At 36.1% G+C, this 25,570-nt stretch overlaps 1 protein-coding gene across 8 annotated transcripts in view; it reads left to right on the top strand.

The window, feature by feature from the left end:
- The window catches only part of LRIG2 (leucine rich repeats and immunoglobulin like domains 2), a 66,016-nt gene that overhangs the window by 35,169 nt on the left and 5,277 nt on the right, over positions 1-25,570 (top strand). For 6 of the 8 annotated variants that reach the window (XM_061410694.1, XM_061410686.1, XM_061410725.1 and 3 more), the window contains 16 exons: positions 4,784-4,849; positions 6,222-6,296; positions 6,451-6,585; positions 7,127-7,270; positions 7,394-7,537; positions 8,002-8,145; positions 8,348-8,491; positions 10,699-10,779; positions 11,522-11,593; positions 11,732-11,800; positions 16,282-16,445; positions 18,008-18,328; positions 19,290-19,571; positions 20,683-21,132; positions 21,733-21,882; positions 24,171-24,491. In XM_061410694.1, the coding sequence (XP_061266678.1) occupies positions 4,784-4,849; positions 6,222-6,296; positions 6,451-6,585; positions 7,127-7,270; positions 7,394-7,537; positions 8,002-8,145; positions 8,348-8,491; positions 10,699-10,779; positions 11,522-11,593; positions 11,732-11,800; positions 16,282-16,445; positions 18,008-18,328; positions 19,290-19,571; positions 20,683-21,132; positions 21,733-21,882; positions 24,171-24,491 (2,762 nt within the window). The remainder of the gene's footprint in view (positions 1-4,783; positions 4,850-6,221; positions 6,297-6,450; positions 6,586-7,126; positions 7,271-7,393; positions 7,538-8,001; positions 8,146-8,347; positions 8,492-10,698; positions 10,780-11,521; positions 11,594-11,731; positions 11,801-16,281; positions 16,446-18,007; positions 18,329-19,289; positions 19,572-20,682; positions 21,133-21,732; positions 21,883-24,170; positions 24,492-25,570) is intronic. The other 2 variants (XM_061410698.1, XM_061410690.1) reach the window with 1 other exon arrangement.

The following is a 25,570-nucleotide window of genomic DNA, read 5'->3' as shown; positions in this document are numbered from 1 at the left end:
CCTGTGATAGTTGATAAGAATCAACAAATTAGAAAAAAATGCAAGTAGTACTGTTAGAGACAGGAAGACTGATAATTCCAGGAAAGGATAGCTTTGTATACAGCCGTTAGTGGTAAACGAAAAGTAAACCTAAAAGCAGACAGCATTTCGAGTTGTTTTGGAATCTTTGTCTTTAGTGTACTCCAAGAGCCCTTAAGGCTGATTGAACATCAGCCTGTTAAATCATAGTGCTATAATTTACCAAAATGATAATCCTGAGTTTTATTTTTAAAAATAAATTATCCTGGATACACTCTAATTAGCAAAACAGGGATTTCCATTTACAGAAAAAAAAAGTGAATTATACTGAATAAATACATAAAGCATTGTCATACCCAAACTATTGGACTTAATATATATTGTTACTATCTTGTAACTTTTGCAAAGAGCCCCTTTATCAGAAATTTTATTATTGTTGAAGTTCACAGTTCAGAACTATTAGTGCTACATATTCTGAAAAACAAAAAATATTGATGATGGCTCAAAAATGTACATATATGACTGGACAAAAGAAAACTCCAGTGTCTCCAGTGCCACAGGACTTCTTTGCAATTAGTTTGCAGAACTTGATTCTCCTCAGACTGTTGTGATTGCTCTGCACATCCTATAAATTATTTACACCCTGATGATGCTAAATGGCTGCATTAATGGCACCTTTGGCTCCACATGATATCAAGAACTTAAATAATTCATCTTTTATTACAGCTGCATCCCGGTAGATTAGCATGAGTGAGAGCTGAGTATAACACTGAGCTAAGGCCTTTGCTCAGGTCTTTATTCTCCAAATATCATATCAGTAAATATTCAGATATTAGTGCTGTTAAAAAATAAAGATTATTGACTGTTAGAAAGCTAGACTCTTTAGGTTATGTTTATGAGGCATTAAATTGCTTCACCTATTTAACTGCATTTTAAGGATACTTCAAGAGGAAAATCTTCGAAAGACAGTTCTCCATTTTAGGACTTTCACTTAAAAAACAAACTAGCATTAGTTTTACTGAATTAAATAATGACTGGCTATTGGCAACAATAGTGAGAGAGACCTTAATTTTGAAAACTATTCAAATTGTTAAGGGATTTTATATCTGATATTTGAAGTCTTCAAATTTGTCTTCTTTGGGCTTTATGGAGTACTTTAAAAAAAAAGAAGGAAGGCATGCTTATGGAGAGCAAGTGTGTGTGTGTATATGTATGTGTGCATGCATGCACACACACCTCCATATGCCTGTGGGTGTGCTAAGTTGCTTCACTCGTGTCCGACCCTTTGCAATCCCATAGACTATATAGCCCATCAGGCTCCTTTGTCCATGGGATTCTCCAGGCTGGAGAATGGTTACCATGTTCTGCTCCAGGGGATCTTCCCAACTCAGGGATCAAACCTGCATCTACTTATGTCTCTTGCGTTGGCAGGCGGGCATTTGCCACTATGGCCACCTGGGAAGCCCCTTCACATGCCCATGTAACATTAAATGCCAGAGTGAAATTAAGATATAAAAAAGCTAATTTACACCTTTTCCATGAAGGCTAGTAGCTGAGTTGATGTTGGATTCATGTTTACTCTTTTGAAGTGACTCCACAGAGTACTATACATGCTGCTTTTGAAAAAGACAAAAAGATTACTAAAGTTGACAGTGGTTGTAACCTTAGCACTTGCACAGTACCTGGCATATGGTTCAGTAAACGCTTATTGCATAAATATCTGATGATCAGATCAGTCCGTATAATTGTAGTTACAAACCTGGTATTTTGATAGAGCAGCTATATGATTTATATGATTTATGGCACCCCACTCCAGTACTCTTGCCTGGAGAATCCCATGGATGGAGGAGCCTGGTAGGCTATAGTCCATGGGGTTGCTAAGAGTCAGACACGACTGAGCGACTTCACTTTCACTTTTCCCTTTCATGCATTGGAGAGGGAAATGGCAGCCCACTCCAGTGTTCTTACCTGGAGACTCCCAGGGACAGAGGAGCCTGTTGGGCTGCTGTCTGTGGGGTCGCACAGAGTCGGACACGACTGACGCGACTTAGCAGCAGCAGTATATGATTTATACTAGTTGCTTTATATGATAGTACTACTTCGGGGAGTGAATTTCAGTTTGCTGTATTTTTTAATCTGTACTATGTGGATTTGTGGCAGAAAAGTCCAGAGAGCCTCATTATATGGGGTTCTATGAGCCGTATATTCTTAAGACAGCATTAGTCTGTAGAGAGGCTCCAGAGTTTTTCAGGTATCTTTTGCGTTCCACTGAAAATCCTTAGAAGTTCTTCAAACATACAGAGAAAATTATTCTTTACTCCAGTCAAGACACTGGACAGTTTTCGCTGATACTGAATACATAGTGGTTTATACTATATATAAGTTGAGTTTCATTTGATTGCTTTAGATTTCTTTAATAATGGTTTTCTTTAAAACTGATTGTCTGATCATCATTGACATCCATGAGAGAATTGTAGGGGATCGTACAGCCAAAAGTTATAATGTCAAGGAGATTAGGGTTTGGAAAGGCATTAGAGGCACTGATTAAAATGAAAGCCCTTAATCTGTAAAAGGAAAAAAACCTAATTTCCAGAAAGCATGAAATATAAAATTAAATCATACTGTGGTAGCCTACTATACAGATGATGTTAGCTCTCTGTTTGCCAGACCAGCCACCTTGAAGCAGAATATGGAGTATCTAACTTAAATTAGAACAGTTGAATTTCTCCTTCAGTTGAAGCACCACAATAAATAAATATCTTTTCGCTTGTATTAATATGAAATTCTGTGTTTATTGTTCAGTAACAAGTGTGAATTGGATGAAAGTGTCTGCATAAGGGCAGCAAGAGACACACAGATGTAAACAACAGACTCTGTGGGAGAAGGCTAGGATGGGATGATTTGAGACAATAGCACTGAAACATGTATATTACCATATATAAAATAGATGACCAGTGCAAGTTTGATGGGTGAAGCAGGGAACCCAAAGCCAATGCTCTAGGACAACCCAGAGGGAGAGGGTGAGGAGAGAGGCGGAAGAGGGGTTCAGGATGGGGGAACACATGAATACCCATGGCTGATTCATGTTGATGTATGGCAAAAACCATCACAATATTGTGAAGTAATTATTCTCCAATTAAAATTAAATAAAAGAAAGTGCATATAAGATTTTTATGTGGAGTGAATTCATATTTTTATTTCTTAACATTTTCCAGCACATCCCTCCATTCATGAGTGTCTTTGAGCTGATATCTGGTGCCACATATCTTAGAATATAGATTTTAGAACTATATGAAAAAGTCTTTAAAACTATGTGAAAAAGTGATGGTTGGATCTAGCCTTAATTACATTATGGTGTAAATTAGGCTCTTACATGAAAGTGGCTAGGTTTTACAGATGCACAGACAGGAATCTAGCTGAGAACAAATTGTTCTGCTGTGATAGAGACATCGTTCAAACTGCATGCATCTGTCAGCTGCCCATGGTGGCACAGTGAGATAAAGTGATCTGTAATGTGTCTCTAGTGTGTCCCATTGCTAGCCATATTGTAATGTATAATACATCTCTTGGGCAGACAGCTTGTGTGGGCTGGATTCCATCTCAGCCTTGAAAAGATGCCAGAAAGCATCAAGGTGAATTTTTAAGCCTATTTAAATATTTAGACTCATGACTAAATATCAGTGAAATCTCTGCTGTATCTGATTGAAGTGAGATGGAATTTCAAGAATACAAGAAGTGAGATGGAATTTCAAGATTACAACTTCCTCACTTATTAGCTGTGTGACCTTGGATTGCCAAATTATTCATTTCTCCATCTGTTTCTGTGTTGGGAAAGTGAGGATTGTAAAAGTATTTGCCTCATAAGGTTGTTGTATGGATTTAGACAGTTAATATGTATAAAGTGCATAGAAGAGTGCATGGCACTTAATAAATGTTAGCTGTTGCTGCCACTACTATCATCATCATTAAGGTAACTTGGAGTGAGATGAATTCCCCTTCTCTGAAGCTAGATTCCCCCCCCCCTTTTTTTTTTTTAAGGAAGACTGCATCTCTATCAGGGATGTGGTCAACCTCAATTCTAAAATAGAAACTCACTGTCTTGACTTGTGAAATCCAGTCCATCTGCAAGTTTATCTATAATTAAAGTGTAATACATATGTGAAGTTTATATTACTTTAGAAGTATGTATTTTTATTACTTTAAAATGTGTATTTCTTTCAGAAGTATATAGAATAAGAATATAGTTCATTATAATAAAAAAGTATAATCACTAGAAGGGATGAAGAAACCATATCACTGAAATGATCTACAAGATGTATTGTTAAGTGAAAAAGGCAAGAGGCAAAATAATGTGTACATTATTCTACCATTTGTATAAAGTTTTTCTGGTATATCTGACAGGCTATAAAAAAATGGTATTAATATATTTTTCACTTGATGTTGGGGAGGAAGGTTGAATGACTGGAGAAGAGTGTGGGAGACTTGTTACTGTGCATCCTTTTATAACTTCTTGATTGTTGAACCACTTGAATGTATTTCCTAGTGAGTAAAAACAAAAATTAAAAAGCCCTCAATAAAACTGAAAAAGCTGTTTTGAAATCTAGATGAATTTTTATTCATCCTTTGTAAACACTTTTTTATCTGTGCTACTCAGATTCATGTTTGGTAGTGCTTTTAGATTCCTATTTGAGTTTCATTGTTTTTTCTTTCCTTTAAGTGTGATTCCCACCATTAACCTAAGAATGGTCTTTTGTCCTCCATTTAGGGATTTGAGTCATAATCGGTTGTCTAACTGGAACATCAGCTTGGAGTCTCAAACATTACAAGAAGTGTAAGTTATTTTTATTTACTTAAATTTACATTAAATTCTTTGAGGTGATTTGTTGAATTAGGAATTACAGAATATTCAGTCCAAAAATGTCACCAAAAGAAATTTGAAGGAAAGAAAACCTTAGATTAAAATATGTTTAAAAACCTAAACTTATGTTTAGCTTTGTTACTATCACAAACTCTTTGGGTATTATGCCATTGAGTTGATGATTTCCAGTTGTAAACTACATAGCAATACTGTTCTACTTCCAAGGGCCCTAAAGTAAGATTTCTCCCCTCTTTAGAGTGATGAGTGTGTGTGTATATATATATATATTTTGCCAGAGTTTTAGCCTTAAAACTCTCTGTTGTGTAAATTTATTTATCTTTTACCCTTTGACTTGTCTGAGGTGGAAGTGTCATGTCTGAAGTAAATTTATATGAAATACAATATTTTTGGTATCATGTGAAGTATGTTGTTTAATGTAATTCAATATTCTACTTCAGTGACATTTTTTCCTTTAGTACTGAAATGTATTATTACTTAGTTTTTGGAGAGGATTTTCCAAAATATTATTAATGTAGTTATTGCATTGTGATATTCTCAGAGGCACAACTGTTTACCTCTATACTGAACACCCCCAGAATCTCAGATGAGTTTTTCTTTTGAATATTTTTGTGACAGAGGGTACTTTGAGCTCTCATTGTCTCTGCATTCTCTTCTTCCTTGCCTCAAATTGACCACCTCTGATCTGCTGTAGACTGAATGAACAATTAACAAGTTTATTAGCTGCAAGAGTAGGCCCTGAGGAAAGGAAAATGCTCAGCGGGAAGTGCATGAGCTTTATTATATATTGCATGGACTTCGTTACTTCATTTGGTTGATTGGAGGCATTTTACTCCTGGCTTCTTTTCTGTATTCTAGATTGTTGAGGTTGCTGTATTCTAGATTGAAAACCAGGTTGGTGAAATGTGATTGCATTAGATTTGCTACTAAAACAACTGAGATTATCTGTTAGGTCTGTGGTCTCAAACAGCTTTCCCTAACTTGGAGTAACTTAGAAAAAATTGGTGTGTGTATATTTTAAAACTGTATTTAATAACTTACATAACTATTGAAAGAACCTTGCTGGGAATTAAAAATACATAGTGTTGCAAAATATTTCCCAACCTTTCAAATGTTGGTATCAAATTATAGTTCTATACTAGGAAAACTTGTTAATTAAAATTTCTAATTTCTGAGTAGAATACATTTAGTCTGACTCATTCTCGGTCATAGGCTTTTTTTCCAAATGTGGTGTCTATTCTAAAGAATATGTATTAGCTAGAAACTAGAACTCGAGAGGTAACATTTCCCTCACTAAATTTTTAAATCTATTTTTCCTCCTATCCAGGAAAATGAATTATAATGAACTAACAGAAATCCCGTATTTTGGAGAACCAACTTCTAATATTACTCTCCTCTCATTGTAAGTAAATAAGATGTCAGGTCTTCTACTTAAATTGTGAATAGTACACGGTTTTTAAATTTTTGTTTTAGGGACCCTTGTTGTTAACCGTAGTTATTTTTGTGCTCTAGGGTGGATCCCTGGCAATAGCTTCAATGTAATCTTTGTTTTGTAGAGTTCATAATATAATCCCAGAAATAAATGCAGAAGTGTTCCAGTTTTACCCTGCTCTCGAGACTTTAGATCTCAGCTCAAATCAAATATCAGAAATCAAGACATCTTCATTTCCTCGAATGCAACTTAAGTATCTGTAAGTAAAATAAGAGTTTCAACTAGATTTACTTTGAAGTGCATGTTTATTATTCATTGGTACCCAGATATGTCTGTTGTTTATTGTGATTTTGCTTGTGTGAAACAAACTTAGGTTAGATTTTTTTGTTTTTTTCCGTGCCCTTGAAGAAAGAGTACCCTATTTACAGAAAATATTAAGTATCCAGGGCAAGTTTTGAGATTTAATTGTGGATTGTGTTTTACTAACAGTTTTGTAAAAGATAAATGGTAGTGGTCTGTTAAATAGGCGCTTACTCTGTGTGATGATGATGATAATTAGTATGTATGCTGGTGTTTTACAGTTTACAAAACATGTTCACACTGTTTCAGCCCAAATGAAGTAGGTATTACCCTTGTTTTGTGTTGAAGAAGCACAAAAGCAGTTACATGATTTGTAAAGTTGTTTACAGTTGCTAAGTGGTAGAACTGGGACTCAGTCATAGACTTGGGGCGGCTTTCTGGTGGTAGAATGTTTATTTAGTTTCATTAAATTTTTTTTGTCGTTACCTTGTTCATTTTAGGAATTTGAGTAATAATAGGATAACCGTCTTGGAGGCTGGTTGCTTTGACAATTTGTCAAGTTCCTTATTAGTGGTGAAGTTAAACAGGAACAGAATTAGCATGATTCCACCCAAGATCTTCAAGCTACCTCACCTCCAGTTCTTGTGAGTAACTGAATAGATCGATTATAAGAAGATCGTTTTTTTCTTACAGTGTCTGTTTCTTTTTATTATTATTAGGGCAAATCAGCAAACCGGTTTTCTGACTGTAAAACAATTTTTTTAAAGGGAACTTAAAAGAAACAGGATTAAAGTTGTGGAGGGCCTCACATTCCAAGGGCTTGACTCCTTAAGATCTTTGAAAATGCAACGGAATGGAATTAGCAAACTTAAGGATGGAGCTTTCTTTGGCTTGGATAACATGGAAGAATTGTAAGTACTGTGAACTAGAATAGGAGATTGTTAGGAAAGGAGTCTTGGACTTTTCAGTGCTAAACAGCTAGGATAGTAACTTTAATTATAACAAAGTATTTTAGCTTTTATGTGAAATAAGTTAAACTTTAAGCTTTGTTATCTAACCAGTATTTTTGTTATCATTTTTCCAAACATTTCATCTAAAATGTTTATATTCCCTTAATGTTTGGTAGGTGAAAATTATCAGAATTTATCTAGAACCAGGTATACTATATCTTTTGGTGAGTTTGTTTTATAGATACATTTTAGACAGTCTCACCACTTTCTTGCACTAAATCTAAAGTAACATTTATGAAAAGAATTTGTTCACTTGGGTTGAGCAAAAGTGTATGGCTCTCTGTTCAAGCATTAATGAAGATTTTGGAATCTCCCATTGCAGTGCCTTGTTTAAAACATATTTCCTCCTTTCTCAAATTCTGCAGAGAACTAGAGCATAATAACCTTACAGAAGTGAACAAGGGGTGGTTGTACGGCTTGCGAATGTTACAGCAGCTCTATGTGAGCCAGAATGCTGTTGAAAGAATCAGCCCTGATGCGTGGGAGTTCTGCCAAAGACTGTCTGAACTGTGAGTGTGGGATGGGATTTCAGTGGGGGCTGTGAGACTAGAGCAGATTGAGTAAGTCATTCCCATGGCTAGTAATGAGATCTAATATCCCTTTTTATTAGAAGTTTGAAAGCCCTAAATCTATCATGTAAGTAGAGTAAGAATATGAAAGTTGAACTGAGAGTGAATTCTTTACCTTGTTTACCATGTTTCCTGTGTTTAGTGATTTGTCCTATAACCAGTTGACCCGTCTGGATGAATCTGCCTTTGTGGGTCTGAGCTTACTGGAGAGATTGAATTTAGGGGACAACAGAGTCACTCACATTGCTGATGGTGTATTTAGGTTTCTTTCCAATCTACAAACACTGTAAGTACATCTGTCCTTTTGGGGTTTTTTTTGCTGACTTTTTTTTTAAAGCAGTGAAGCAAAATAACTAATGAATCTACAAATTTATGTATGTTAATATTTGCAGTTCTTCTCTCCTATGTCGTGGGGCAAGAGAGTCTTGCTTATCTCTATCCCTGTACATAAATTTTACTTATCTCTAGTGATTTCAGCTTGTACTTGAATTCTGAGTTAACTAAACAACAGAGCATCTCTTACTGTGGAATAATACACAGTTGCTAGTGTCAAGAACGCACATTTTCTTACTCTTCTGACCTTCTGCTAATAGTAGTATTCCAGAACTACCGCTTCCCATTCAGAAGAATGCAGGATATGTTATGGGAACATTTCTGGCAGGAGACCTGCTACTGTTAACAATTTGCTGCATGATTTTGGACAGAAAAAACTAACATTTATTAATGATCTGATATGGGTCAAGGGCTTTCAGAGTATTAGGATATTACTGGTCTTTTCCATATTGGGGGACTGAAGTTCAGAGAGATTAAAATGATTTATTTAAAGTCATATCCCTTGTAAATGTTTGGGCCAGGATTAGAACCCAGGTCTTTTTTATACTAAAGCTCGTGTGATTTTTTTACTTTACTGCCAGACAAATGGAATCACTTAACCTTTCCTGGGTGTTATTTTTTTCTTTATCTTTTTGTTCAGTGAAGGATAGACATAGGATTAGATAGTTGGAAAAGGCAATTTCAACTCTGTGGTTCTGTAAGTTGAATGTTTTATCTTTATCATGGAATATAATTGAATGAAGAGATATTTTAATGAGATACAGTAATCTCAAACATAGAGCATAATAAAGTAAGAGTAATTAGTAGAATTTGTAGATTGTTAAGGTTCTTCAAGAACCTTAGGGGACTCTCTGGTCATCAGGTTTAGTTGATAAATGGACTTAAAAAAGAGGCAAGTTCCAAACTTTGGGACCTAACCATCAGTGACAAAGCATGATGATTTTGTGAAGGTGTCTGTGGGTGCACAAGTATGTGTTTGATTTTTTTTTTAACTTAATGAAATAGTCCTCCTTTAGATTTGACCTTGAAAAATTAAAAATGCTTATTTTTTCTATATTATCAGAGGTTAAATTAGATCAGTGCAATCTCAGGAATTTATTTCTTTAGGAATTTATATTAGAAGCAGCTGTAGCCTTTTGGCAGTGCATGGGATGGCAGACAGGTTCTTTTAGTACAGCACTGATTATTACTTTTAGTATTAAAGCTTAGGAAAGTAATTGCAGCAGTAATAACTAATGCTACAAAGATAGTTAAGGCAGAATTAGGAACAGATCTGAAATATTCTGGCTTTGGATCAATGCTCTTGTCAGAGTAGAAATACTTGTTACTCACTTTGGTGAGTGAGTTCTGCGGAGGAGTGCAGAGTGCTGCAGAGTTGAGCCATCAGTTGTTTATTCTTTGGTAAAATAAGATCTTTTGTAGCTTTCACTTCAAGTAAAGACATAGCTAAATGGGAAGAGTGATCTATCTCTTTACTGTTATTCACATAACTTTACATATGTCTTACAAAGCAAAAGCTTTGTGCTTTGTTCTGAGATGACTTAAGGAACAAAAGTGACTAAATATCTTTGACTGGATTTCTTCCATGAGGACAAGGTGCAGTGCAGTTGTACCTTCTGAGAATGGAAGAATGAATTTTTAAAAGACTCATATTTTTTCTTTTAAAGAAAGCAGAGTGATCACTCTAGCACATGGGTATATCATTGTTACTTCCCAGGGGTCATGTTTAATTGCTTTTGAGCTGTGAAGCTCTCTATTGACATTAGTTTTTGTCAGGTTTGAGGTCTCAGGGGAAGGTGTGGGTCACCCCAAATCCCATCCGTCTGAAATCAGATTGGTAAGCCATACACCTTGCATCTTGAATTCCTCCTGCTTTTTGTAGGTCCTTGATTAATTTCTAATAAGCTAACACAGTTACAAGCTATTAACTAGGAAGATTAATACTCTTAGGGGGTTGCTTAATGTATTTATCAAGGTTGGCTTAATTCTTAGCTTATGAGAATTAGCGCTTACATGCTTATCTCAGTATTCTTCAAAAAGAGGAATGTTTATCATAAATAACCTTTAATGTAAGGGTCAAAATTAGCATTCAGGATGATGCCTGATGGTATGATGGTCATGCTGACTAAAATAATCTGTTTATCCTTGACATTTTTGCAGAAACTTAAGAAACAATGAAATTTCATGGGCCATAGAAGATGCTAGTGAAGCCTTTGCTGGACTCACAAGTCTCACTAAATTGTATGTATTTTTCACATTAATGTATGTTTACAAAGGTCAAGAATCAGTTGTAAATGTGATTGGATTGTATCTATTTGCTATGGCTAGAAAGTCAGCCTTCTGACTCATCCACTAAAGGAAGAAGCTTTGTTGTTGATTAACGTTTTTGTGTTTTGGTTTGTTTTTCTTTCTTTCTCTCTTTTGTGTGTGTGTGTGTGTGTGTGTGTGTGGTGGGGCACTTTCTTCTCTGAAAGAGCATTCCTAAGGTCACTTAAAGAGAAGTTATTTGTGGAACTAAAATTTCAATTTAAGTAAAAGAAATGCACTGAAACCACAATTGAACCAGTGATCTTTTTAATCATGTGAGATTTATGAGTAATTTAACCAGCAAAAGAGGATTCTCTCAAGTGAGATTTTAGATCTCCCATTAACAATGTCTCCAAGGCTTCACACTTGCCTGAATTTCTTTGACTGAATGATCTTTTGCTGAGAAGGGAGAAACTGGGAATATGATCCAGTTTATTATTGAAAACCACAAGTGCTATCTGTGGTCAAGATAGTTGTTTACAGGTACCTCACTGAGTACCAACATATTAATAGACGCCTTTATTCTATACTTTGCATTAGTTGATAATAAAGATTCACAACTTTCTTAAAAATGCATGTTAAGCTTATTTTCACTTTTTATAGGTAAATGTTTATTTTAATGAACTTAATTTTGTTTAGTGGAGAGCTTTATTAGAAAGGTTTGTTTGTATTTCAGAATCTTACAAGGAAATCAAATTAAGTCAGTTACAAAGAAAGCATTCATTGGTCTTGAGTCCCTTGAGCATCTGTGAGTATTTATCATTCATTTTGATTAGTATATAAATAATCTTTGCTATTAGCAGAGGTTTTCATGACCATTTAAAGTGTTTATATAACTTAATTATAGAAGTGGTGACTGGGAATGTTTCATTTCTCTTCATTTCAGAGATTTGAACAACAATGCTATAATGTCTATCCAAGAAAATGCTTTTTCCCAGACTCGCTTGAAAGAATTGTAAGTAACTTAAGTCTTTTTTTGTCACTAATTAGATAGTTATCCATGCTTGTTGTATATGTGTGATGAATGTGACCCAGATATTTCCCAAAGCACACAATTCAGGCAGGAAAAAAGAAAGTGGTAACATTCAGTTATTTTGGTGGTTGGATGTAATTTAAAAATAACTCAACATTGAAAAGCCCAGTGTGTGTGGCTCCAAGACCTTCTGTTTCTTTTCCTATGCTGCTGATGCTTATAGTTAAAAGAGACCTTAGCGCTACTCCTTATGCTTTCTGTTTATCCTTCTGTTCCTTTTTTATTCCTTTCTTCCTTTTTGGACTGTTGGAGACATGTGTTCCCTTGGGGTGGGTTACAGTTAAGATATTACATAATTTTTTGGAGGTGATCTGAAGGCAATGGCAACCCACTCCAGTACTGTTGCCTGGAAAATCCCATGGGTGGAGGAGCCTGGTGGGCTGCAGTCCATGGGGTCGCTAAGAGTCGGACACAACTGAGCGATTTCACTTTCATGCATTGGAGAAGGAAATGGCAACCCACTCCAGTGTTCTTGCCTGGAGAATCCCAGGGATGGGGGATCCTGGTGGGCTGCAGTCTCTGGGGTCACACAGAGTCGGACATGACTGAAGCGACTTAGCAGCAGCAGCAGCATAGCACTTTCATTTTAACGGTCAGAGAGGATGTCTGTAATCTATTCAAACTACTAAAATGTTCCAAAACTATTGAATAGTTATGATAGAAAAATACATATCATTTTAACCATTTTTTATTCATGATTTTTAAAAAATTATTCTTATTTCCTAGGGGGGTATTTCCCAGGGGAAGGGTGGTTAGTCGGGAACTGCTATTAATTTTAAGCTCTGGTGATTTGAATATTTAGCCACTGGTGAGAATCAATGGGGTATATCAACTTATCTACCTCAAAGGGAGGTCTGTGGATTCAGAATGGATTCATGACGAGATAAGGACAGAAATTCAGAACACACGGTTTTAGAAACTTTAAGAACAATTTGACATTACTATGATACTTTTGTTGAATTTTATAAAAGTATTGATCAAAACAGATTGAGAATTTAAAAAACTGGTCCTTCTCCACATATAGTTTGCAATACACTGGAAGTATGTGAGTTCAAGCTGTCTAGGTTGTTTGGATTCTTGTTCCATTCTTTATTACTATGTATTTAGTCTGAGACTCAATTTCCCTTCTCAGAATGGGAATAGCACTGTCCTCAGGGTTGTGTGAGGATAAAATGAGATAATTTGTTTGTTTGAGAAATATTTATTGTCATTTGGTATGTAGGATACTGTTCTAAATGCTAAAAATGCAGTAGTGAACAAGACAAAGCCTCTGTCCTCACAGCATGTTGCGGTGAATTCTAAAGGGAAATAAATTGTCAACAAGTAGGCATATGATGTCTCATCAGGTAATGTTCTGAAGAAAAAACTGGGTCAAAGGTGGTACACAGTGATAGGGGTTGTTATTTGAAATAGTAAGGGAAGGCTTTTCTGAAGATAACAGCCTTAGAGCCAGGCCCTTAGTGAGATGACATGGCAAGCCATTTTATACTGGGTGAGGGGCTGTCTAGGCACAGGGAAGAGCAGGTGAAAAGATCCAGAGGTAGAAACTTGCTTTTTGTGCTTGAAAAATGGCAGACACACTGGTGTGGCTGGAAGACAAGAGCGAGGGGAAATGTGGTAGGAAATGAGGCAGAGAGTTAAGCTGACCTGACCATGTAGGGCCTAATAGGCCGTGAATAGTTAGGATTCCCCCCACAAATGCTTTAGAAAGCTTTTGAGAAGATGTTTGATGCAGAGCTTGGCACACAGAGATGAATAAGATAAAAGCAAAAGTTAAAATATGGAGATCATTTTTTGTTACTTTCTGCCAGATTTTTAAAGTGGCTTTTTTTTTTGTTTTTGGTCTCTTGACATATTTTGAGTTATTTCTCTTAAGGCTTACTTGAAAAGGCACAACTTACTGCATAACAGTATATCAGTATTACCAGTTTTTGGTTGTGATAATCTGAGGGCCAGCAAGAAAGTTTTAATTCTAAAGAGAACTCTGTTTTAAATATAATTTATATAGTAGGTGAAAGCAAATACTGTAGTTTCATTCTTAAGAGAGTCATTTGGTAATTTTGTGAGTTGGTTTGAATAGGCTGCTAATGCAGGAATTCTAATATTGATTTTTTTTACTGAGAAGTTTTAGTTGCTCTTAAATTTAAGTCATGATTATAATACTGAGTTCGACATCACCATTTGTTAAAATATCTCTTGATACTTCTTTGTATCCTTCACAGTGCTTTGCAAAAATTTTGAGGGGAGATGGGAGAGTCAAATATAAATTAAAAATTGTTTTGCATTAAAGTTATATAATCATGGTAGAAAATTTGATAATTAAACCAAGGGAGAGAAAGACCCTGAATCCTCAGTACTCCAAAGACAACCACTGTTAGTATTTGACGTATATCTCTCCATATACTTGTGGAGAGAACACAGGGTGTACTCCGTTGGTGAGACAGGGTTCATTAGCTTGTGAAGAGTGGAAAGATGCAAAAGAAGTAGAAGTGAAGTGAACTACTGTGGATTCTGTAGTATCTGTGGCCAGGCACTGTGCTAAATGCTTTATTCAAAACAGTCTTTGAGGTAGGCACTATCAATCCCATTTTTCAGAAAAAGAAACAGATTTTGGAGGCATTCAGTATCTTGCCTAAGATAAGTAGTGAAATTAGGATATGAGTCCAGGTTTCATGCACCAACTTACATTATACCTAAGAAAGCATAAATCAGACTGTATTATTCCTTTGTTCTTTACTTTCCAGCGTATTCCAGCACATGTAGGAAAAGAACAACTTAGCTTCTTTCCTAAGTTTATAAAGCACTTGTATGGCCTGGTCCTTCTTGCCCAGCTCTTGGAGCTCATTCCCATCCTTGTCCCTCACTTTCTGTGCTCTGCCGTCAGCGACCCCCTTTCTTTTCCTGGAGCTTTTCCTGGTAGATGCTTTTCCAAAGCATTGGCCTCAAAGTGTTGTGCAGCTTCCTCCATTTGTGACACACTTACCCCAGATCACGTGATTTGCTTTCTTTCTCTGACTGCTTTATCTAAACTCGTAGCTGCTGTCTCTAAAGTGGTAGCTGCTTTCCTTCTGTCTCTGCCCAGCTTTGTTTCTCCTTGATAGGACTTAACTTTGTAACTCTACTTTGCATTTGTTTGTTTATTGCTTGAGTCTAAATATGCAAGCTTTGTGAGGGCGATAGTGCCACAGCCTAGGACAGTGCCTGGCATATAGTAGTCTCAAATATTTCTCTGTGAATGAATGCATATAGCATAAGAATTCTTAAATGCAGAAGGTAGTCTTTGGCCTGCTTACTTAAATGCCCTTAATAAACTGGCTTTTGGGGTATCCTTAAAGACTGTTTGAAACTTCTTTGGAATCAGATCTTAGGTATTTTTATACCGAACTGTAAAACTACTTGAGGATTTTAGAGATGCACACGAAGCAGGTTATAATATTGTCAAAATCACTTGCTTTCCCTGGTTCCAAGAGGATGGGACATTTAAGGGTGATTAAAAGAAAACACTGACTTGTCAAATGTATTTTATAGGCCTATTATGACCACAAACCATTTTTCAGTGGTTCTTAGTTTAAATTGTAGTACATGTTGCCACAGGGCTGAAATGTTTTTAATCTTGATGAAATAATTTGAGAATAATTATGCCCTCTCCACAACAAAGTTGTCTCTTTGTTCTAATATATATAGTAAGCTCTTCCCCAAATTTCTTTGGGAAAATTTTTAGACCTCAAAAATTTAAAGGAAGGCACAGTGAACATCGATATTCTATTTACCTGGATTCATCAATTCTGAACTATTTGCTAAATCTGTTACATATTTTTCTCTCTCCCTCCTTCCTTCCTTTTCCCTCCCTTTCTCTCTGTCTCTCTCCTTTCCGCACACACTCATATACATATATATATCATTACTTTGTTTAACCAGTTGAAAGTAAGCTACAGACATATGACATTTTACTCCTAAAATATCTTAGCATGTATTTCCTATGTAAGGTTATTTTCTTGCATAACCACAATACTATTATCACACCTAATGAAATTAACATTGATAAAATAATATCTAATATGCAGTTGATGCTTAGATTTCCCCAGTGTCCAAAAAAATGTCCTTTGTAGATATATTTTCTGAATGAAGTTTCTCACTCTACATTTGATTGTAATGACTCTTTAGTTTCCTTTAGACTAAAAATAGATCCCTTACCCTTATTCCCCAACACCTTTTGTTAGCGTCTTTCATCACGCTGTCATATTTCAGGAAACAGTTGACTGCTTGAATTTGTTTTCTTATGGTTAGAGTCAGGTTAGGCATTTTTTTGGCAAGAAAAGTGAATAGATATGTAGTAAGCTTAAATGCTGGAGAAACTTGGAATAAAAAATAAAGAGCGTTTATTTTCCTCTTTATTTCTACAGGATTCTGAACACAAATAGTTTGCTTTGTGACTGCCATTTGAAGTGGTTGCTTCAGTGGCTGGTTGATAATAACTTTCAACATTCTGTGAATGTAAGCTGTGCACACCCTGAATGGCTTGCAGGGCAAAGCATCCTGAATGTGGATCTGAAAGATTTTGTCTGTGGTTTGTATTTTTGTTTTAAATTTTGTATCTTATTCCTTACTGTCTTAACAACAATTAAAAAAATTTAAAGTAGAATACTTTCCCACTAGCCTGTTTCCATTTCTTTACTTTTTTCACTAATATTGTAATTGTAGCTTAAATTTTGTGTTCTTTGACTTAATGTAACTTAGGAAGTCTTTTTTCCTCTGTGTATTCTTAAACAATCATTTAAAATAATGTCAGTATAATAGCATCTTTGTGAATGTAAGCCTTTTCTTTTTAGGGGATTGTTAGCCTTAGAATAAATATCTAGTAAGATTCCTGCATCAAAAAGTATGAGTTTGTTTGTCTATGAATTCATTCAGAAGTATGATTTTATGTTTAGTAGATCTTGAAAAAGCGCTCCCAGGCATTTGCAAACAGAGAGCACTGGTTTATGTGGTCACTAGCAATGTATGATGTACCAGTTTCATTTGTTTTCTACTTTTAATACATTTTCTTAAGACAAAAGCAGCAAGGTTTGGCAGTTTTTTGGAGGACCAGAGGGAACATAGACAAGTTGTGGTAGACAAGTTGTCTTAATTCTAACGCTTAATCGTCATTTCAAGTATACATCTGTATTCTCATTTTGGAGATTTTTCTTTTACACTTACATTTCCTTTAAAGTAGTTAATTCTTAACTTTTACACGATGGAACTTTTAGGTCAGTGTATCTGTGTTGCTAGTAGCATTTAGATCCCTGTATATTGCCAGATCACTTAAAAATGCTTAGGACATTTGGAAGTTCAGGTGCATAAAATACTTAACATGTTTTTACAAATTTAAAATTTGTAAAGCAAATTTTAAGGAAGAAAGTAAAAAACCTAGTTATATTACCATGAATGGTTTATCACTTTACTTAGTTTTAAATGTGTAAATATACCCTATATATGACACAGTGAAATGTTACTGAGTAAAGACATTTCGTTAAAAATTCATTTACCTGCTTCTCTGAATCAATTCAATAATATATTATTATTTATGAATCTATATTTATTAGCCAGTCCTAAGCCAGTCTTCAGTTGGACTTTGGACATATTTTAAATTTTTCACTATTTTAGTTGAAAGTTATACACAAAGTACTATCGGATAGTATGTTTTATTAATAGAATATCTATTTTTATATATGTTATATATACACATACACATACATACAAAGGGTAATAGAATTAAAGCTTGTTTTAAAATTCTAATTTAAGTTTTTGCTTTTGCCAGTAACTGGTAATACTTAAGATAGTGTATTCTAAGCATAAGTGACAGTAAGGGAGGGTGGAAAGAATACTAACCCCTGAAGTTTGAAAACCCGGGTTCCATTCCAGGCTGAGCTGCTGATTTACATATCTTAGAGCAAGTCATTGACCCTCTGGGCATCATTTTCCTCATGTTGAAATAAGGGAATTGGGTTCTAGTTCTGTAGGCCCTTTCAACCTTATGACATTTTGTCAACAGAACATGCAGTTTTATATTATTTGTTTTAAAATTGAATCTGTAGAAGCAAAAATAAATAAGTGACTTGGCTCCTGCCCTGTATTTTTTCCTCTTAGATGATTTGCTCAAGCCACAGATAAGAACTCATCCTGAAACCACAGTTGCTCTGAGAGGCGTGAATGTGACTCTGAGATGCACTGCGGTGAGCAGCAGTGATTCACCCATGTCTGCTCTGTGGCGCAAAGACAGTGAAGTCTTGTATGATGCTGATATTGAGAATTTTGTTCGTTATCAGCAACAGGCTGGAGAAGCTCTGGAATATACTAGTGTCCTACATCTTTTCAATGTGAATTTCACAGATGAAGGAAAATATCAGTGTATTATTACTAATCACTTTGGTTCTAACTATTCTCATAAAGCCAAACTGACTGTGAATGGTAAGAAATTATGCTCCCTGATGGTTTTATAGTTAGAAGGATTTTTCATGTTTAATTTTTGAACTTTTGACCAAGAAGATTACATTAAACCTGACACTGGGTGAGGGTCCTTACTGTTTCTGTCTTTAGGGTTATGATGGTATACAGGCTGGATTGTTAATTTACCCACTTGCTGTCCCTAATTAGTGTTTGACTGAGGGGTAAAGGTGAATTCCGTGGTTTCAGGAGATGAACTATTCTCTTTTGTGTTTTTGAAAAAAAAATTATTTTTAATTCTCCATTTTCTTTCTAGAACTGTAATTCTGCTCTAAAAACTATAAAATTTATTCCTGACACTGTTCCCAGGGCCGTCCAGTAACTGGGAGTATTAACATTTCTGGGACCATTGATCATTATGATTGTCTAAAGGTAGTCAATGAAACCATTTTTGAAATTAATGCTCTTTTTCATTGTGTCTGTTGAAAAAATATACAACAGCTCGATTGGTCTGTTGCCTATTAGATTGAATAACTACAGCACTTCAGGCTTTGTGCAACGAAAGATGTACGTATGTCTTGCTTTCGGGCTGTTTTATGAGCTGTTTGAAGGCATAAAATTTTTTTTTATCATGCATCTCTTAAGTAAGGAATAGTAAATATTAAATGCTAAAATATAGGTTCAGAAAAGTTTACGGCCTCAGCTTTTTCTTTCCCTGTCAAGGAGATCAGATAGATTTGTCATGCATTCTGGAAGAGTTAGTCATCACTGTACTCCACGCTCTGAGATTCTTAGAGAAAAGATGGCCTCTGCAGTTGTATTTACTGTCAATGCAGAGAGCATGTCTTCTAAAAAAAATGGAGCAGCACAACAGTTGGTATTTTGCCTAATAGATTCTCCCTTGTGTGTGTGTGTGTGTGTGTGTGTGTCTATGTATATATATTTTTCCCCACCCACTATCTTTTGGTGATCTTTTTTGGAACAGAGATGCCATCTTTTCTGAAAACTCCAATGGATCTAACTATTCGCACTGGTGCCATGGCCAGATTAGAATGTGCTGCGGAGGGGCACCCTGCACCTCAGATTTCCTGGCAGAAAGATGGTGGTACTGACTTTCCTGCGGCTCGAGAGAGACGCATGCATGTCATGCCTGAGGATGATGTTTTCTTCATTGCAAATGTGAAAATAGAAGACATGGGGATCTATAGCTGCATGGCACAGAATATAGCAGGCGGTCTCTCAGCAAATGCCTCGCTCATCGTGTTAGGTATGTTTACTGCTTTGTGGATCCATACTTTTGTGGGAGTCCTTTTATTGTGGATCAACTCTTGGTCTTAATGGCAAGAAAAATCTCAAGTTAGATTTCAGTTGGGATCATTGTTCTGCCAATTTATACAGGTATGTGTCAAGCTTGGATGTTAGTGGAACAGTTAACTGGAATCTGGAGAAATTTTGAGGGCAGAATTGGAGATTTTTATCCCATGAATTGAAAATTCAAATCCCTTTACCCTGTTCTGTTCATCTCTGTCAGTTTTCTGCTTCATGTATATGTTTTTTCTACAATTCAGTGAATTTTCATCATCCTGCTTCAGAGAACTTGAGACAATTTAACTTTTCCCCCTTCATTAAAAAAAAAATTTGTAAAAGATGAAAAGATCTGTCTTCTGGTTAGATTTCCTTTTTTCCTTCCAGTGTGCTCCTGTTAATCCTGTGCTCTGGTAAAATGTCTTTTCCCTGTAGATTTCCCCTGATAAGCCAGTTTTTTTTTTCTTATTAGAACATTTGTCTTTATGGGACTCAAATCAAGGCAAATTCTCTTTGCCTCCAGATGTTAGGGTTTTTAAAAATGTTGGTTTGTTTAACTACTTGTGTAACCAGGAAAATAAATTTATTGTTTAAAAATTTTAAGAGATGCAGAAAATTTGAAAAAAGGAAGGTCACTCAAACCCTGTTTAGATTTTGACATATTCTGGACTTTTTAAAATTACTCATCTTCATGTGGTTATGTATACCTACTTTTTTCCACTTAATATTGTATCACAGGGTTACATTGTCATTAAGTCTTCATGAAATATGTGACTGTACTGTTAAATTACTCATTTTTCTGCTAGATTTTTTCATCTTTAAAAATTACAATTAATTTTGCAATAAACATTTTTTGTATATGAATCTTGACTTCTTCACCTAGGATCGCTTGCTCTAGGTAGAATTCCTAAGAGGAAATTTAGATTTTTTGAGGCTTTTGCTTTTCTGAAAAACTTCTGATCTTCCCATGAGCTTATGAAAATGCTTATTTCATCATAACCTCGTTAGTCTAATTCAGTAGAATTTTAAGGATAAAATTGCCTGATATTTTTTTTAATGCATCTTTCTGTTAGAGACACCCTCATTTATTAGACCCCTGGAGGACAAGACAGTAACTCGAGGTGAAACTGCAGTATTACAATGCATAGCTGGAGGGAGTCCCGCCCCTCGCCTCAACTGGACCAAAGATGATGGACCTTTGCTGGTGACAGAACGGCACTTCTTTGCTGCAGCCAACCAGCTTCTCATCATCGTAGATGCTGGACTAGATGATGCTGGGAAATATACCTGCATTATGTCAAACACCCTTGGGACAGAACGTGGTCACATTTACCTAAATGTGATTTCATCCCCCAATTGTGACTCTTCCCAGAGTAGCATTGGACATGAAGATGATGGGTGGACCACAGTTGGCATTGTGATCATTGTTGTGGTCTGCTGTGTAGTGGGAACCTCTTTGATCTGGGTCATTGTTATTTACCACATGAGAAGGAAAAACGAAGACTATAGTATCACGAACACAGGTAAGTGGTATCCGGTTGACCACTGTGGCTTGTGCTGAGTCAGAATGTAGTGAAGAGTTTTGATACTTTATGTGTGATAGAGGGAGAGTTTTTCTGTTAAAATGTCCTACTTCCTTGATGTGATGGAACCTCTCTAGTGAATAATTTTAAGAATTTCTAGACAGTCCCCCCAGACTTTGCTCTTATAAACAGTTGCAGTGCACCTTCTTTCTTTAATTCCTAAGGCTCATTTCTCTTGTAATTTTCCTGTGGGAAAGAATGGAATCCTTATGACAGAGGTTAGTCTTTGACACTTCTCACTCACCCTGAAGTCCTGTGAGAGAAGAGATACAATACAGCCAGATAGATTGTGAAAGTGCGTCTGTGGATTTCAGACTTTAGGTTTTGTTTCTTTTGCTAATACTTTTAAAATGAAGCTTGGGGGAGAATTCTAATAAGAAATAATTTTAAGAGAAAATTCTAAGAGCTCTTGAGTTCCTGGGTACATAACATTTTTTTGGTCATTAGTAGAGAAGTAGAATACATTTGCAAAATAGTCTTCTGAGTTAGGTAAATAAATTACCTAACTTTATTTGAGAGTTACAGATGTCTCTTTTACAGAGGAACTCAACCTGCCTGCAGACATTCCCAGCTACTTGTCTTCCCAAGGAACGCTGTCTGAGCCACAAGAAGGCTACAGCAACTCTGAGGCAGGCAGTCATCAGCAACTTATGCCTCCTGCCAATGGATATTTACACAAAGGCACTGATGGTAATGACTCTTCATTGTCTGTGCTTACCGTTTCAGCCTACCCGGTTGGGTTTAGTTTTCAGTGGATAGTCTTCCCCACTAACTTGAAGCAGTATTTTAAAATAAGATACACAATGAAAACATTTGGATCCATGCAAAATAGGATGAAAATTGACTAGAGTCCTAACAGAGGAGAAAATCATTTGACAGAAAGGAGGAACACTTTCTTCTTATTTTTTTTTTTCAAAAAGAAAAATAGTTAACATTTATTGAATGATGTTTACTATGTATCAGAAACCATTTAAATATTTTTACATGTGCACACTCAGTCCCCATGACAGTCTATGTATTCAGTACCAGTATAATCACTAATGCACTGATTAAAAGACTGAGGTACAGAGAAATTAAGACATTTATACAAGACTACACTTAGTGATCATTTAGAGGGAGAAAAAATTCAAACCTAGGTGATCTATTTCTACAGCCCATATCATTAGCTAATCTACTACATGACAAATATATTATAAATTATAAGCAGATAAAGAGAAAATGACACATATACAGCAATTATTTCCTTGTGTATGTGCTAAGTCATGTCCAACTCTTTTTGACCCAATGGACTGCAGCCCCCCAGGCTCCTCTGTCCATGGGATTGTCCAGGCAAGAATACTGGAGTGGGTTGCCATTTCCTATTCCAGAGGAACATATTCTTAAACAAGGGATTGGCGAACACAGCAAAGGCTTCCAAACCAAAGTATTGTTATGGGAGAGAGATGTTCTAGAAACTTCTTTCAGGTGTCTTTTATCCTTTTCAGGCATGAGCACCCTTCAGACCATGTCCAGGAAGTTTGGTCTGTCTGCTGACAGGTAGACATTCACTCAAGTTTAAAGGGCATTGATGATTCTCAGTATATATTGAAGAGTATCAGAGAGAGATAAAATAGTTAAGATATAAAATAATTAAGAGATATAAAATAATTAAGTTCTAATAATTAAGAACCTAACTTCTCAACAGTACTTTTCTCCACTCCACCCTTCCCATGGGGAGTTACAGAGCACAAGGAGGAGAATTAAGGGATAGAATTGGGGTTGACTCAGTTCTTCTTTCCAGCCATGTGGCCATGAACACGTTATTTAAAATCTGAGCTTTAATTTCTTCATTTTAAAAATAAAGCAACAATATTTTATAAAGCATTTCTCTCAAGATTCTCAAAGATTCTTTGAATGAATCTGTGTAGTACTTCAAGTACTAATCAAATGGAAGGTCTGTTTCATTTCTACAGAGATTTTTTTTAGACTGGATGTTACTAGAACTTCTGTGTAAATCAACAAATTGGATTTTCTTTTGGCTTTCCATGGAAAGGAGAGTCTAGCCTTTTTTTGGCTGCACTCAGCAGTTTGTAGGATCTTAGTTCCCTGACCAGGGATTGAACTGGGGGCCATGGCAGTGAAAACATCAAATTCTAACCACTGTACTGACAGGGAAGTCCTGGCTGTTTAAAGAATACTTAAAAGCCTCTACTCTTTGCAATTTGTGGGAAATAATACTACTTTCTGGGTTAAACTTAATTACTTCAGTTCTTTTCCGATTCTAACAATTCTGTTGCTTGATCATGAATAAGTAACTCACTCTCTAGTTCTCACTTTCCTCTCTTTTATCATTCAGTTTTCAAACACTTAATGGTCCAGGGAGCTCATTAAACTTCTACTTCTACCACACACACACTTGTCAGGCAGGACCCTTGACCGTCAGAAACTTTCTCTAGGAATCCTTTTAGCAATTAGTGTTGCTTAACCTCTTGACTTATGAAAGTCATAGGGGCTTTTGTGAAGTGAAGTCATCCTAGCTGCTTCTTCTCTGCTTTAGTTTGCTTAAGCCAAACGTGTCTTGTAGCACAGTGCCAACCTTATCTTGGCTCTCTTGATTTTAACATGACTTTATTTAGGCTGGACAAGGATGATTTAATGTACTATTCAAGAGCATGCGTGCTGAAGTCAGAGGACCAGAGTTTAAGTTTCAGCTTTCCGCTGGGCAATATGTCTTCGGGCAAGTTACCCAGCCTCTCTGTGTTGTAATTATTCCGTGTGTAATATAGCGATGATAATTAGTACTTACCTCATAAGCATATTATAAGGATTAATTAAGTTAATTCACAGAAAGACCTTGAAACTTCATCACGTTTATAATGTAAGTTTTGAACAAATGCCAGCTGTGATGACAATGATGACAGCTGTTAGAGAAAACTAACGATTGGCAAAACTGAGTCCTTAACTGAAGGATGTTTGGTTTCTTTCGTGGGTTGTATTAGGTGGCGCTGGCACCAGAGTTATCTGCTCAGATTGTTACGACAATGCCAACATCTACTCCCGGACCCGAGAATACTGTCCGTACACCTATATTACTGAAGAGGATGTTCTGGATCAGACACTGTCCAGCCTCATGGTCCAGATGCCCAAAGAGACTTACTTGGCACATCCTCCCCAAGATGCCACTACCCTGGAGAGCCTGGTGTCGTCAGCAGAGAGAGAGAGATGTGCCTTTCCCACCAACCATGAGAGGATGAATGAGAAGAAGCCTTCCTCCACGCGGATGAGCAGTGGTAAAGGGCACGGCGTTGTTTGTTGTTTTGGTTTGTTTTCACTTTCACCTACTTGATTTTTCCTTCGATCATGTCCGTGGCACTCTCATTTGACAGAAACAAACAAATTGGTATACTGTAATAATTAGCTACTGTTAACTTCTATAAACTAGAGCCAGAGATTTTTATGGAAAGAAGTCTGAAGTTGTAGGATGAAAACAGTTTTTGTGGGAGTAGCAAGATCTTATTTCTAAAGATTTAGGAAAAGTTACAGAAAAAGTTTCTATAAAAAAAGTTTCACATAGGCAGTACTTTTTTCTTCCATATTTATTTAAATAATGGAGACCTGAAATACCAAGGATACAATAATTTGGGCATAATTTGGTGAATATTTTCACTTCTGTGATTTAAAAACATTTTATTTGGTTGCTGTTCTATCAGGTAAATGTTGAATGTCAGTATGACTTGGCAGGTGTTTGCTTTCAGTTGTGTTGTGCAGATGAGGAAGAGGAACACAGGTTGTATTGTGAAGATGGGGCATTTGAAACAACCCAGTAAAGCAAATCAAAACAAAGCCAAATGAAACTTTCTAGACCATGAAGATGTCTTCTTCTCCATCCAGGCTCTTGATCAGCTCTCACCCTCTTGTCAGCCTGGAATGGAAGAGCACTGGAAGTAGGGTGGGGCTGACCACTGCAGGTCTCCAGTGGAAGACGTTGTGTAGTGGTGATTCCAGGGATGGTTCTGGCTGGAATAAATGGAATAGCATGGACTTTTGCTATGTGCTCTGTTGTTCTGTTAACTAATTACTGGCATGTTAGAAGCTGAAGAGGAATGGTTGCTTATTTTTAAAATGATTTTTTAAAGATATTTGTTATTTAATGATATAATGACTGCTTAGTCCATGTTTTTTTCTGTCTATTACGCAACTTTCATTACTATTTGGATACTAATTCTCTTTCAGTCTGTTCCCATGTGTGTAAAGAGTTTAAGCTTTCCTTTTTATAGTAGCAGAAACACCAATAATAGGTGAAAGTAGATGACATGTAGCATGATTTCAGTAATTAATTGGTGAGGTTGTTGGTTAGAAGGGTTTGAAAGACCATAGTTCCAGTTTTTGTTTTCTTTTC

This window comes from Bos javanicus, chromosome 3 (genome assembly GCF_032452875.1).
Source record: "Bos javanicus breed banteng chromosome 3, ARS-OSU_banteng_1.0, whole genome shotgun sequence".
Lineage (NCBI taxonomy): Eukaryota > Metazoa > Chordata > Mammalia > Artiodactyla > Bovidae > Bos > Bos javanicus.
Note: the sequence above shows the minus strand (reverse complement) of the source record. Positions and strands in the feature narration are given on the sequence as shown.